The following is a 14132-nucleotide window of genomic DNA, read 5'->3' on the forward strand; positions in this document are numbered from 1 at the left end:
AGACCCTTCTTCAGACAAAGAACCTAGATCACTGAAATAAATGGAAAATAAAATTAAATGTTATATAAAAAACAATTTAAAAACTTGATATCTTCTGCTCCAACTTCAGTAGTAGACTGGAATAGCATGAACACATGCAGGCATGTATGTGAGTGAGGTAAACAAAAAAGAAAATGATCCGAGCGCTTGCGTGAGGCTAATAACGGGGGTCAAAAATTTACACACAAAATTTGCCAGTTTCAAGCCTCTTTTAGTGCATTTCAAAGTAAAAACAGACATTACAAAATAATGTGAATATGTCACTGTACACTAATAACATTTTGAAGTAAATTTGTACATTGTGTGAAAGATACATCCGCAGGATGCGCTGGGACGCATCCTCAGTGATGTGACCTGGGGTCATGGGGTGTTTCGGGTCTCACAACATCAGACACCCTCGCCCAGGCGACCCAGCCAGGGTTGATCAGGCCCCGACTTGCGTCCCAGCAGCAACTGCCCACGGATCAGCCCTCTTAATAACTACTCTGCAGGGGTTGGGAGACTCTGGTACGTGGAGGGACTGGGCTCTGTGGGGTGAGTCCTGGCCGGGCTCCTCCTGCGTCTCCCCAGGTTCAAGGCCTGTGCGCTGCACTTTTCTCCTTCTCCGAGCATTTCATTCTTGCCTGATGGTATAAGGCCTTTGCGTAGCTTATTGGGTTTCTTTCTCACGAAAGACACAGACTGGGGTGCCAACCCATCCTGTCCCGGGTGCCGTCAATTGATAATCAGCCCAAAAAGGTGGAACTTGGCTTTTCTGCTGTGTTTTATATTTTAACCCTGTCTTAATTAATTTAGTTATATAATCTTGCACAAATTTAATATTTACTCATTACAGTTCCACCACTGATTTTCTGGCACTCTTGATTCCAGAGCTTTGCTGGTTTATCCAGCCGGCCAAGGAAGTCGGCTATGGGAATAGATTTGCTGGCTCCAGCTGGGCTGGAGTTCCAGAGCCCCGGCCGCAGGTTGCATATTCAACCCACCGATCAGCCGTGGAAGTCCCGATGAGGTTGAGATTGGCTGCCTTGCCCAGCCTAGGTACCACATTTTCGGGTAGACTTCCACGGTGCGGGGGATTTCTTGTGGAACCCCGAGCGACCGAATTGACAAATTGGCCGTGGAAGTCCCGATGAGGTCGAGATTGGCTGCCGTGCCCAGCCTAGGTGCCACAGTGAGACATTTTCAGGGAGACTTCCAGGGCGCTAGGGATTTCTCGCAGAACCCCTAGCGGAACCTAGTGTTCATTACAAGTCTATACATCGTTTATTTTTTATTTTATTTTAATTCGATCCGATTTCTCCGTTTATTTCGCAGTGAAAAACGTGGAAACCATGAAAAAAGTGCGGAAAATGGACTTTAAAAATGCGGAAATCCGCGGAAAATTCACATTCCTGCCTGCACCTGAATATAAGGAAATAAAGACTTCTGCAACAGATCAAAATGAACCAGTGTTTTTTTTCCAAACATTTATTTTTGTCTTTATAAATGCACAAAATATGTAATAAATTCTGTTCAACAACACAGGTTACTGAAAGACATTACTATACCCTGACACCTAATCAATTCATAAAACATTGGAGCATTTCAGCTCCAGAAGAATACACAAGTGTGGAAAACTCTTTTGTTAAGACAGGATAACTTTTTCAAGATGATTCTGATGCATAGCATCTCTCAACACAAGTAACAATTGAAAATCAGGCATGGAGATTAGCTACATAAACTCAGAACCTCACAATTTTCTGTGAATTAAAATAAAACAATAGAAAATGAGTGGTGGGTAAATTGATTACATTGACTCAATGCTTACTTCTCCCCAAGAACGTTCTTCAAGCAAGATTCCAAGCAGATAATTTCAACTCATCAATCAGTATTAGTCTCAGCAAAAATCACCAAAATATCTTCTCACTAAAAACAACCTTTTTCAGACACATATATAACTAACTAACGTGCCACACCAGTTACATTCAACATCAAAAGGAAGAGAAACTATTTCTGTTTTGAAAAGTAGTTCTTGCTCTTTTCTACATCAGGTATTATTGTTTCACCACCAGGTTTCCAATTAGCAGGGCAAACTGTAAGAAAGGAAATACATAATTAACTATCTAAATCAATCTTTACAACTGTTAAAACATTGCTACATTAAGAATTTGACATTGTTGAGCAACTACTAGAAAAGCATAATCACACAAAAATAATAGGAAATTATAATGTAAATTTCTTTTCACGCTGTGAGAGAAAACAGTACAGCAAAATTGGGTGATGTCTCAACTATATCAATTTGGTCAATTTTTCATGTCCTGCACTGGTCTAATATTAAGCAATGTCACCCATCTACATATTTATGTCAATGTGATCTGTGGTCGATACATGATTCCCAAATACTTTTTGAACACAGGTTTATCTGCCTGTGCTCCTGATTCAAGAATTTCCATTTTCTCAAATTCTCCAAAGACAAAGAATATTTCAAATGTCACTTTTTATGATTCAAGACAATTGAATGATCTGGATAAAGAACATAGTACAGTACAGCACAGGAACTGGCCCATCAGCCCACAATGTCAGTGCCAAACATGATGCCAAATCAAAGCAATCTCCTCCACCTGCATGTGATCCACATCCCCCAGATCCATGTGCCCATCCAAACGCCTCCATGAGACAAAATGAAAAAACTAAAGATTAATCCAAACCAATATGAACAAAAAATTCCAAAGAAACAAACAATGCTTCGAAACTTTAAGTTTCTTCTGTGGTTACAAAGCAGTGGTACAAACTTTGCAGTGATGAGATGAAATCTTGCATTAAAATCACGTTATAAAAACTGTTTCAAAGGAGAAAGTTTGGGGCAAGTTTCAGAGTTGTGATAACAAAGTTAATTTCCCTGCAGAATTCTCAAAAATAAGTTTGGCAGGTCACGTGTGGCGGCGCTGCGGCTCACCTGCAGTCTGTTTGTCTTTCTGTGCTTTTTTGTTTTTTGTCTTAATTGTAGTGTTTGGATGTGATGTGGTATTTTTTGTGGTGGTGTACTATGTGCGAAGGGGAGGGGGAATCTATAAAAAATTCTCTTCCGAACGGAGATGCGACCTTTTTTCTGGGTCGTGTCTCCGTTCACGCTGCAACCTACCATCGGCCAAACACCTGGAGTTGGCAGCCTCCAGTTGGGACCACCTGGGGCTCTAGTTCACAGAGCCCGCGGACTGCACTCACCACCTGCGGAGTTGGCTGTCTTCGAAGGCTGCGGTGGCGCTGTGAGTGCAGCTGCGACTTGCCTTTGGAGGCTTTGGCCGCGGGCCCTGTGGACGTCGGAAGCTCGCATGTCCCTGGGTGGGGGGCGACTTCGGGAGCTCCGGCAGCGCCTTCATCCGTTCCGAATCGCGAGGCTAGGGTCGGTCCGCTACGGAACTTTCACGGCCTGGATTAGGCCGTGGGATTTTCCACCGCCCGGCGGGGGCTTCAATGACGGGAGCCCCGACGTGGCAATTTCGACTGCCTGACCGCGGGAGAAGACGGCAGGGAAGAGAAAGACATTCTGGCCTTCCATTACAGTGAGAAGGTGACTGGAGGAGACTCACTGTGATGGATGTTTTTTTTGTTTTATGTTGGTTTTGATTGTGTGCTTTATTGTTTTCTCTTTATTGCCTCTCATTGTTGACTGTGGGTAACGTAATTTTGTTGAAAAACATGTTTTTGGATGACAATAAAGGCTATTCTATTCTATTCTAAAATGTCTTTCTATTGATTCTATCAGTTTTTTTTATAACTGCAGGCTAAAAATACTAAAGGCTGCATATGGCATTATTTAATAGTGTCCATACAAATGTCGACAGAAGCGATTGCATGTCTATTTCAACCGCAATCCATCGTAAAAAACAGCAGCTATGTTCTTAAGAGACAATGGTGTCTGATTACTATGAGGAAGTTACATGGGAGTTACATTTTTTAAACTAAAAACATTTTTTCTTGCTGTCTATTTCCAAAGTAATTTTTAAGTGGTTCCCTAATTCTCAATCAAAATCACATTGTTCCCGAATTCACCAATCACTTTATATCCAATTCATGTGATGAAAACGAGCATTAAAGCAGAACCGCCTGTATTGGAATTTGCAAGGGCAAAGCTACCAATATGGCTTACACTTGCACCTACAAGTCAGACCCATTGCAAAATTCACATAAAGCTTAAGTTCAACCTACAGCCTCTATTTCTCCACCCCTTCTGTACTCAAAGTTACATACACCCTCAGTAAAAGGAATAGAACACAAATCATTTTATTCAATGTATTATTGAAGGAACATAAAAAAATAGTTGGTAAAGGCAATAGACAATAGGTGCAGGAGTAGGCCATTCAGCCCTTCGAGCCAGCACCGCCATTCAATGCGATCATGGCTGATCACTCTCAATCAGTACCCCGTTCCTGCCTTCTCCCCATACCCCCTCACTCCGCTATCCTTAAGAGCTCTATCCAGCTCTCTCTTGAAAGCATCCAACGAACTGGCCTCCACTGCCTTCTGAGGCAGAGAATTCCACACCTTCACCACTCTCTGACTGAAAAAGTTCTTCCTCATCTCCGTTCTATATGGCCTACCCCTTATTCTTAAACTGTGGCCCCTTCTTCTGGACTCCCCCAACATTGGGAACATGTTTCCTGCCTCTAATGTGTCCAATCCCCTAATTATCTTATATGTTTCAATAAGATCCCCCCTCATCCTTCTAAATTCCAGTGTATACAAGCCCAATCGCTCCAGCCTTTCAACATACGACAGTCCCGCCATTCCGGGAATTAACCTAGTGAACCTACGCTGCACGCCCTCCATAGCAAGAATATCCTTCCTCAAATTTGGAGACCAAAACTGCACACAGTACTCCAGGTGCGGTCTCACTAGGGCCCGGTACAACTGTAGAAGGACCTCTTTGCTCCTATACTCAACTCCTCTTGTTATGAAGGCCAACATTCCATTGGCTTTCTTCACTGCCTGCTGTCCCTGCATGCTTCCTTTCATTGACTGATGCACTAGGACACCCAGATCTCGTTGAACTCCCCCTCCTCCTAACTTGACACCATTCAGATAATAATCTGCTTTTCTATTCTTACTTCCAAAGTGAATAACCTCACACTTATCTACATTAAACTGCATCTGCCATGTATCCGCCCACTCACACAACCTGTCCAAGTCACCCTGCAGCCTTATTGCATCTTCCTCACAATTCACACTACCCCCCAGCTTAGTATCATCTGCAAATTTGCTAATGGTACTTTTAATCCCTTCGTCAAGTCATTAATGTATATCATAAATAGCTGGGGTCCCAGCACCGAACCTTGCGGTACCCCACTGGTCACTGCCTGCCATTCCGAAAGGGACCCATTTATCCCCACTCTTTGCTTTCTGTCTGTCAACCAATTTTCTATCCATGTCAGTACCCTACCCCAAATACCATGTGCCCTAATTTTGCCCACTAATCTCCTATGTGGGACCTTGTCGAAGGTTTTCTGAAAGTCGAGGTACACCATATCCACTGACTCTCCCGTCAATTTTCCTAGTTACATCCTCAAAAAATTCCAGTAGATTTGTCAAGCATGATTTCCCCTTCGTAAATCCATGCTGACTCAGAATGATCCTGTTACTGCTATCCAAATGCTCAGCAATTTCGTCTTTTATAATTGACTCCAGCATCTTCCCCACCACTGATGTCAGACTAACTGGTCTATAATTACCCGTTTTCTCTCTCCCTCCTTTCTTAAAAAGTGGGATAAAATTTGCTATCCTCCAATCCACAGGAACTGATCCTGAATCTATAGAACATTGAAAAATGATCTCCAATGCTTCCACTATTTCTAGAGCCACCTCCTTAAGTACCCTGGGATGCAGACCATCAGGCCCTGGGGATTTATCAGCCTTCAGTCCCATCAGTCTACCCAAAACCATTTCCTGCCTAATGTGGATTTCCTTCAGTTCCTCCATCGCCCTAGGTTCTCCGGCCCCTAGAACATTTGGGAGATTGTGTGTATCTTCCTCAGTGAAGACAGATCCAAAGTAACGGTTTAACTTGTCTGCCATTTCTTTGTTCCCCATAATAAATTCCCCTGCTTCTGTCTTCAAGGGACCCACATTTGCCTTGACTATTTTTTTCCTCTTCATGTACCTAAAAAAACTTTTGCTATCCTCCTTTATATTATTGACTAGTTTATCTCTTTCCTCTCTTTCCTGGGGTCCATTTCCAACCTGATTTTCCCAGTCTACCTGCATGTTGAAATCTCCCATAACCACCGTAGCATTACATTTTTGACACGCCAATTTTATCTCCTGATTCAACTTGCACAGGCCTTTCATTCATTCTGTCCCATTCATTCTGATCTATGCATGTTTCTTTATCCCTTCTGTGCCATATCCTAACGCTCTCAAGTCCTCAATCTTCCAACTATTTATCAATCTCAAACTTCTGATTTAGCCTTCACCACACTCTGGAACAGAGAATTCCAGAGATTCGCTGACGTCAGAGATTAAATTTCTTCGCACCTTAATTTAAAATGATTGGTCCCTTATCTTTAACTATAATACTATATACAATAAAACTTTATTCATCCCCGGAGGGAAATTGTTCTGCCGACAGTCACAACACAAAGGTACACAAAAACCTGAAATAAAAATGTGAAAACTAAAGAAAAAGACAAGCGATTGTTGGCTGGCTGCCGTGTACACAGCGCCTTCACCGGAACAACTGAACAAACAAACAAACACAGACTTATCCCCTGGGCAGAGGATTCTAAACTAGAGTGCCCCCCCCCCCCCACACTAAGTCCCCCTTTGTTCTCCCACCGTCCCTCACGGTGTTCCCTCCTCCATTGTTCTTCATGGCGGTCCCCCCACGCCGGGTCCCCATTGTCTTCCCCTCCCCCTCAAGCTCATCGACTACGAGGCCCCACCGCCACCGAGGCTCCTGTTGCCGCCGAGGCTCCCGCTGCTGCTGCTATGTTCCACTGCTGCCGCTGAGGCTCCCATCGCCACCGCTGCTCACGCTCCTTTGACCCAGGCAGGCCTCGCCGCCCGGCTTCACCGCAGTTCCCTGGGAGGCCTGTGGGGCGAGTCGGGCCAACTGGGGCGCGTTCCAGTCTTTGGTCGTTGGCGTTGCGATAGTTCGGTGGGTGGATCGGGCTCGCGTGGCTCCCTGGGTCACTCCCACCGCTCACTTGGCTCCCCAGGGATATTACAAACCGGGGTATTACAATCATATCCCCTTGTTTGTAACTTTCAGACGAGGGAAAACATTGTAACATCTACTCCATCAAGTTCCCTTATCTCTGAATAAGGTCACTCCTTATTCTACTAAAGTCCAAGGAATATAGACACAAACGACTTATCCTCTATTGAATGAATGAATAAGTTTATTGGCCATGTATGTACACATATAAGGAATGTGCCTTGGTGCTCCCCTCGCAAGTAACAACACGAACGTACAGTAAACAATTAAGAATAAAGCATAAAACGTTAAGAATACAACATTAGTTTAAACATGTGAGTGAAATAAACCAGAGCAAAAAGAGACTACAGATTTTTGGTTATTGAGTAGAGCTACTACTCGCGGAAAAAAAAGCTGTTTTTATGCCTGGCTGTGGCTGCTTTGATAGTCTGGAGTCGCCTTCAAGAGGGAAGTGCTTCAAAGAGTTTGTGGCCAGGGTGAGAGGGGTTAGAGATGATCTTACCCGCTCGCTTCCTGGCCCTTGCAGAGTACAGTTCGTCAATGGGGGGGGGGGGGGGGGGGGAGGTTGCAGCCAACAACCTTCTCAGCTGATCGAACAATTCGTTGCAGCCTCCGGATGTCGTGCTTGGTGGATGAGCCAAACCAGACCATGATGAAGGTGTGGACGGACTCTACGATGGCAGTATAGAATTGGACCATCATTGCCTGTGGCAGATTATGTTTCCTCAGCTGCCACAGGACGTACATCCTCTGTTGGGCCTTTTTGACTGTGGAGTCAATGGTGAGTGTGGGGAGGGGAGGGGGAGTTCTCCTAAGGTCCACAATCAGTTTCACTGTCGTAAGAGCATTGAGCTCCAGGTTGTTGCGATGACACCAGGACGCCAGCTGTGTCACTTCCTGTCTGTAGGCAGATTCCTCCCCATCCTGGATCAGTCCAATCAGGGTTGTGTCATCTGCAAACTTGAGAAGCTTGACAGAGGAGTCTGTGGAAGTGCAGTCGTTAGTGTAGAGAGAGTAAATGAGGGGAGAGTACACAACCTTGCAGTGCTCTTATGGGTCTGCGGGTCCGAGATGTGCTTTCCCAGCCTCACATGTTGTTTCCTGTCTGTCAGGAAATTGATGATCCACTGACAGAGGGGTTCAGGCACAGTCAACTGGGAGAGTTTGGAGCGTAGTAGCTCTGGCACAATGGTGTTAAATGCAGAGCTAAAGTCCACAAATAGAATCCTGGCATAGGTCCCCTTGCGGTCTAGGTGCTGGAGAATGAAGTGCGGGCCTAGGTTGACTACGTCATCCACGATCTATTGGCCCTATGTGCAAACTGCAGAGGGTCCATCAGGGGGTTTGTGGTGTTTTTCAGCTGGGCCAGAACAAGTCTTTCAAAGGTTTTCATGACTACAGAGGTCAGTGCGACAGGCCTGTAGTCATGAAGACCAGTGACCCTTGTCTTTTTTGGTACAGGGACAATAGTGGAGACTTTGAAGCAGGCAGGGACAGCACAGGTTTGCAGGAACTGGTTGAACATATCTGTGTAGACCGATGCCAGTTGTTTGGCACAGAGCTTGAGGGTAGAGGGGGAAACGTTGTTCGGCCCTGGAGATTTCTGGCTTTTCTTATAACCTCTTCACCTCCTCAATTTCTATTGTTGGAGATGGAGAAGTGACCAGACTGATGTTGAGCAGCAAGGACGGGGGTGGGTAGTGGATGAGGGCAGTCTTTGCAGACTGGAGTCACGCTGTAAATGGGTGTGAAGTGGTGATTGCAGAGGGGTGGGGGGGAAGGGGCCAGTCTTTGCAGACTGGAATCAGGCTGTACGTGGGTGTGAAGTGGTGATTGCAGAGGGGTAGGGAGGGAAGGGCCAAAGTTGATAGGTCAACTCTCTCATCCCAGAAATTAGCCCAGTGAATCTCCTTTAAACATTAACAAAACAGGCCCTATGAACCACAATGTCTACAACAAGCATGATGCCAATTGAAACAGAACATCTGGCTGCAGGTGGTCTATATTTCAGAGTTTCCTGCCTGCACACGAGTCTGCCTAAATGCCTTTTAAACATTGCTATTGTATCTACTTCCACCAATTCCCTTGGTAGCACATTCAGAAATACAGAGGCTACACTGCAAGATGCAAACCACAGGATAGCTGCAAAAATAGGATGGCCAGGTTACAGTTTGCCAAGAAGTACTTAAAAGAGCAACCACAGTTCTGGAAAAAAGGTCTTGTGGACAGATGAGACGAAGATTAACATATCAGAGTGATGGCAGGAGCAAAGTCTGGAGGAGAGAAGGAATTGCCCAAGATCCAAAGCAGACCACCTTATCTGTGAAACAGGGTGGTGGGGTGTTATGGCCTGGGCATGTATGGCTGCTGAAGATACTGGCTCACTTAACTACATTGATGATACACCTGCTGATGGTAGCAGCATAATGAATTCTGGTGTATAGACACATCGTATCTGCTCAAGTTCAAACAAACGCCTCAAAACTCATTGGCCGGCGGTTCATTCTACAGCAAGACAATGATCCCAAACATACTGCTAAAGCAACAGAGTTTAGCAAAGCTAAAAAATGGTAAATTCTTGAGTGGCCAAGTCAATCACCCGATCTGAACCCAAATGACCATGCCTTTTATATGCTGAAGAGAAACCTGAAGGGGACTAGCCCCCAAAACAAGCATAAACTAAAGATGGCTGCAATACAGGCCTGGCAGAGCATCACCAGAGAAGACACCCAGCAACTGGTGATGTCCATGAATTGCAGAATTCAAGCAGTCATTGCATGCAAAGGATATGCAACAAAATACTAAACATGATGACTTTCATTTACATGACATTGCTGTGTCCCAAACATTATGGTGTCCTGAAATGAGGGGACTATGTATAAACACTGCTGTAATTTCTACATGGTGAAACCAAAATGTATAAAAATGGCCTTTATTAAAATCTGACAATGCACTTTAACCACATGTGATTTTTTAAATCACAAATCTCAAATTGTGGAGTACAGAGGCAAATAAATAAATGATGGGTCTTTGTCCCAAACATTATGGAGGGCACTGTACATGTTGTCTGCAAGGATCTGCAGCAAAATTCTATTGTACACAAAACATAATACCTTGTGTTCAATAGAAAGGTACTGTGCACTTAACTGGCAGGTCAAGGACCTCTAATGTTGAGAGATTCCTGCATGAGTGGCTCGTGTCACACAATATACACTTTAGTACCATGTAATGTCTCTCTATGTTAGTGCCCTGCACTCAGGGAACCTGCAAGCAAATCACAAACCTTAGATTAAATACAAAAAAAATCCAGATGATTTTAAGCACTGATTTTACCAATAAAATTCTCGCAAATAGCACATTAGTCTATACAACAAGAATTTCCAGGGGTATTTTACAATATTCATACATGGTAAACATACATTACCTTCTCCATGTTCATCTGTAAATTGGAATGCTTGAACCAACCTCATAACTTCATCCACTGAACGACCAACAGGCAAATCATTGATCATGATCTGACGCAATATACCAGCACCATCAATGATGAACAAACCTCTGGGGAACAAAATTTCCTATTCTTAAGGAACATCCAATATAAGTACAATCAAATCTTAAAAGCTGGAAATGGACTTTACAAAATTCTAGTTTACCAGTTCAGAATATGCTTTTTCAAACAAACCTAAAATCTTCTATAGCACAATTTTTAATAAAGAGTAACTGTTAAAAGAATGATGAGAGATTATACATTGACTTTAATCTTACATTTGAATAAATTTCCTGGAGATCACAGATGCTAGAATAAACTGCAATGCTTAAAATATAAAAGCGAATTCAATACTAGAGTACAGATGTTCAAAAGACAGAAACAGCAGAGATCGAGGAAAGATATTACCCTCTGAGAAAAAGGTCACATTTCATTACTTTTGCAATTGAATATATATGATTGAACAATTATAAGTAGAAATTTGTTTGCGTCTTCGAACATAAGCCAGATTTAATAGGATGTAGTTTCAGCAACCAGCTTTCTCAGCATATCTGTCAATTTAGTTTTAGACTAGAGATAAATCACAGAAACAGGGGGGGAGCATACGTAGAGTAGGAGGGCAGGAGAAATCACAGAGGGGGAGCATACGTAGAGTAGGAACCGGAAATTCTCCATCTCCTCGATAACTTCCGGTTCTCAGGCCCCCACTCCCTCATCTTTACCATGGATGTCCAGTCACTCTACACTTCCATCCCCCACAAGGATGGTCTCGAAGCCCTCCGTTTCTTCCTCGACCGTAGAACCAGCCAATCCCCATCTACCAACACTCTCCTCCGCCTAGCAGAGCTGGTTCTTACCCTCAACAACTTCTCCCTTGACTCCTCCCACTTCCTCCAAACCAGAGGTGTAGCTATGGGCACTCGCATGGGCCCTAGCTACGCCTGCCTCTTTGTTGGATATAATAATAATAATAATAATAATACATTTTATTTATATAGCGCTTTTCATATACTCAAAGACGCTTTACAGAGATTCCCTGTTCCGGGCGTACACCGGCCCCATCCCCGAACTCTACCTCCGCTACATCGACGACTGCATTGGTGCTACCTCTTGTACCCATGCAGAACTCACTGACTTCATACACTTCACTTCCAATTTCCATCCTGCCCTTAAATATACCTGGACTATCTCCGACATCTCCCTCCCGTTTCTGGACCTCACCATCTCCATCACAGGAGACAGACTAGTGACGGACATTTACTATAAACCCACTGACTCGCACAGCTATCTGGACTACACTTCTTCCCACCCGGTCCCCTGCAAAAAGTCTATCCCCTACTCCCAATTCCTCCGTCTACGCCGCATCTACGCCCGGGATGAGGTGTTTCACACTAGAGCATCAGAGATGTCCTCATTCTTCAGGAAACGGGGCTTCCCCTCTTCCATTATAGATGAGGCTCTCACTAGGGTCTCTTCTACATCCCGCAGCTCCGCTCTTGCTCCCCCACCCCCCACTCGCAACAAGGACAGAAAGAATCCCCCTCGTTCTCACCTTCCACCCCACCAGCCAGTGGATCCAACAAATCATCTGCCAACATTTCCGTCGCCTACAACGGGACCCCACCACTGGCCATATCTTCCCATCCCCTCCCCTCTCTGCGTTCCGCAGAGACCGTTCCCTTCGTAACTCCCTGGTCCACTCGTCCCTTCCTACCCAAACCACCCCATCCCCGGGCACTTTCCCCTGCAACCGCACGAGATGCAACACCTGTCCCTTTACCTCCCCCCTCAACTCCATCCAAGGACCCAAACAGTCTTTCCAGGTGAGACAAAGGTTCACCTGCACCTCCTCCAACCTCATCTATTGCATCCGCTGCTCTAGATGTCAACTTATTTACCGGCAAAACCAAGCGCAGGCTCGGCGATCGCTTCGCTCAACACCTGCGCTCGGTCCGCATTGGCCAAACTGATCTCCCGGTGGCCGAGCACTTCAACTCCCCCTCCCATTCCCAGTCTGACCTTTCTGTCATGGGCCTCCTCCAGTGCCATAGTGAGGCCCACCGGAAATCGGAGGAACAGCACCTCATATTTCGCCTGGGCAGTTTGCAGCCCAGTGGTATGAACATCGATTTCTCCAACTTTAGATAGTTCCTCTGTCCCTCTCTTTCCCCTCTTCCTTCCCAGAACTCCCTCTATCTTCCTGTCTCCACCTATATCCTTCCTTTGTCCCGCCCCCCTGACATCAGTCTGAAGAAGGGTCTCGAACCAAAACGTCACCCATTCCTTCTCACCTGAGATGCTGCCTGACCTGCTGAGTTACTCGAGCATTTTGTGAATAAGCACGGAAACAGGCTCCTTTAGCCCACCGAGTCCGTTCTATCCTACAGGTTAGGGACAATTTTAACCTAAGCCAATTAACCTACAAACCCTGTACATCTTTGGAGTGTGGGAAGAAACTGAAGCACTTGGAGTAAACCCATGCGTTCAAAGGCAGAACGTAAAAACTCCGTATAGACAACACTCGTAGTCAGGATCAAACCCGGGTCTCTGGAGCTGCAAGGAAGCAACTCTATTGCTGCGCCACTATAAATCTGGTAAACGCCTTTTGTTCCCACTAATCTGCACCATGAAGGAAGGAGGAGGATAGCTGAGTGTCGAAGAAATGCCTTTTCAGACAAGCCCTCATAGCCCAGAAATTCTCCTGAACCAATCCTGCTTCCTTTCAATATAAGCCTATACAAAAAGCTCTGACTTCAATTACCTTGACTCAGTTTCATGAGTGCACCACTGATGAAGTTGCAAGCAAATATGCATTAATGGAGTAATCTAGGCACATGTTTTAAATATGCAGTGATTCTTAAACAAAAATTCTACGACAAAACTATTATTCAAAACCACCAGGAAAAGCAGATATCGATTAATTTTGCAGCTATTTTTGAGAAGAATGTTTATAGCCTTTAGCTTTTAATTTCTGTGTCTATACATTACTAATTCTTCAGTTTTACCCAATATTTATTCATCTTGTATTCCCATCCCCAGCTACTGACCGGAAAGCAATTCCTTCATCCTCCTTTAAGATACCATAATCTATGCAGATTGTGTGACGAAGATCTGATACTAAAGGGATTTTTGTTGGACCAAGTCCTCCTTGCTTTCTTGGGGTGTTGATCCTATAAAATACAAAACAAATTTAATTATATTTAAAAACACTATGTAAAATGATCTTCCAAGCACATAACCAATTTTAAGGGAGGTTTCTTTGGTTAAAAATATATATTCTACATCTCTATTTTAATGATCACTTAATTAAAGGGTGCCACAGAAATTTACCAGAATGGCTCGATGGATCAAAGATTTTAGTTATGAGGACAGAGACCACAGGTGCTGGTATCTTGAGCAAAGTACAAAGTGCGGGGG

At 44.4% G+C, this 14132-nt stretch overlaps 1 protein-coding gene across 16 annotated transcripts in view; it reads right to left on the bottom strand.

Moving 5' to 3' along the window:
* Positions 1-333: 333 nt before the first annotated feature.
* The window catches only part of LOC144598376 (peroxiredoxin-1-like), a 34778-nt gene continuing 20979 nt past the window's right edge, over positions 334-14132 (bottom strand). For 10 of the 16 annotated variants that reach the window (XM_078408463.1, XM_078408464.1, XM_078408466.1 and 7 more), the window contains 3 exons: positions 13763-13885; positions 10656-10786; positions 334-2111 (listed from right to left, as the gene is read on the bottom strand). In XM_078408463.1, coding sequence (XP_078264589.1) covers positions 2026-2111; positions 10656-10786; positions 13763-13885 — 340 coding nt within the window. In that variant the 3' untranslated portion in view covers positions 334-2025. The remainder of the gene's footprint in view (positions 2112-10655; positions 10787-13762; positions 13886-14132) is intronic. The other 6 variants (XM_078408469.1, XM_078408471.1, XM_078408475.1 and 3 more) reach the window with 1 other exon arrangement.

The sequence above is a fragment of the Rhinoraja longicauda genome, chromosome 11 (genome assembly GCF_053455715.1).
Source record: "Rhinoraja longicauda isolate Sanriku21f chromosome 11, sRhiLon1.1, whole genome shotgun sequence".
NCBI lineage: Eukaryota > Metazoa > Chordata > Chondrichthyes > Rajiformes > Arhynchobatidae > Rhinoraja > Rhinoraja longicauda.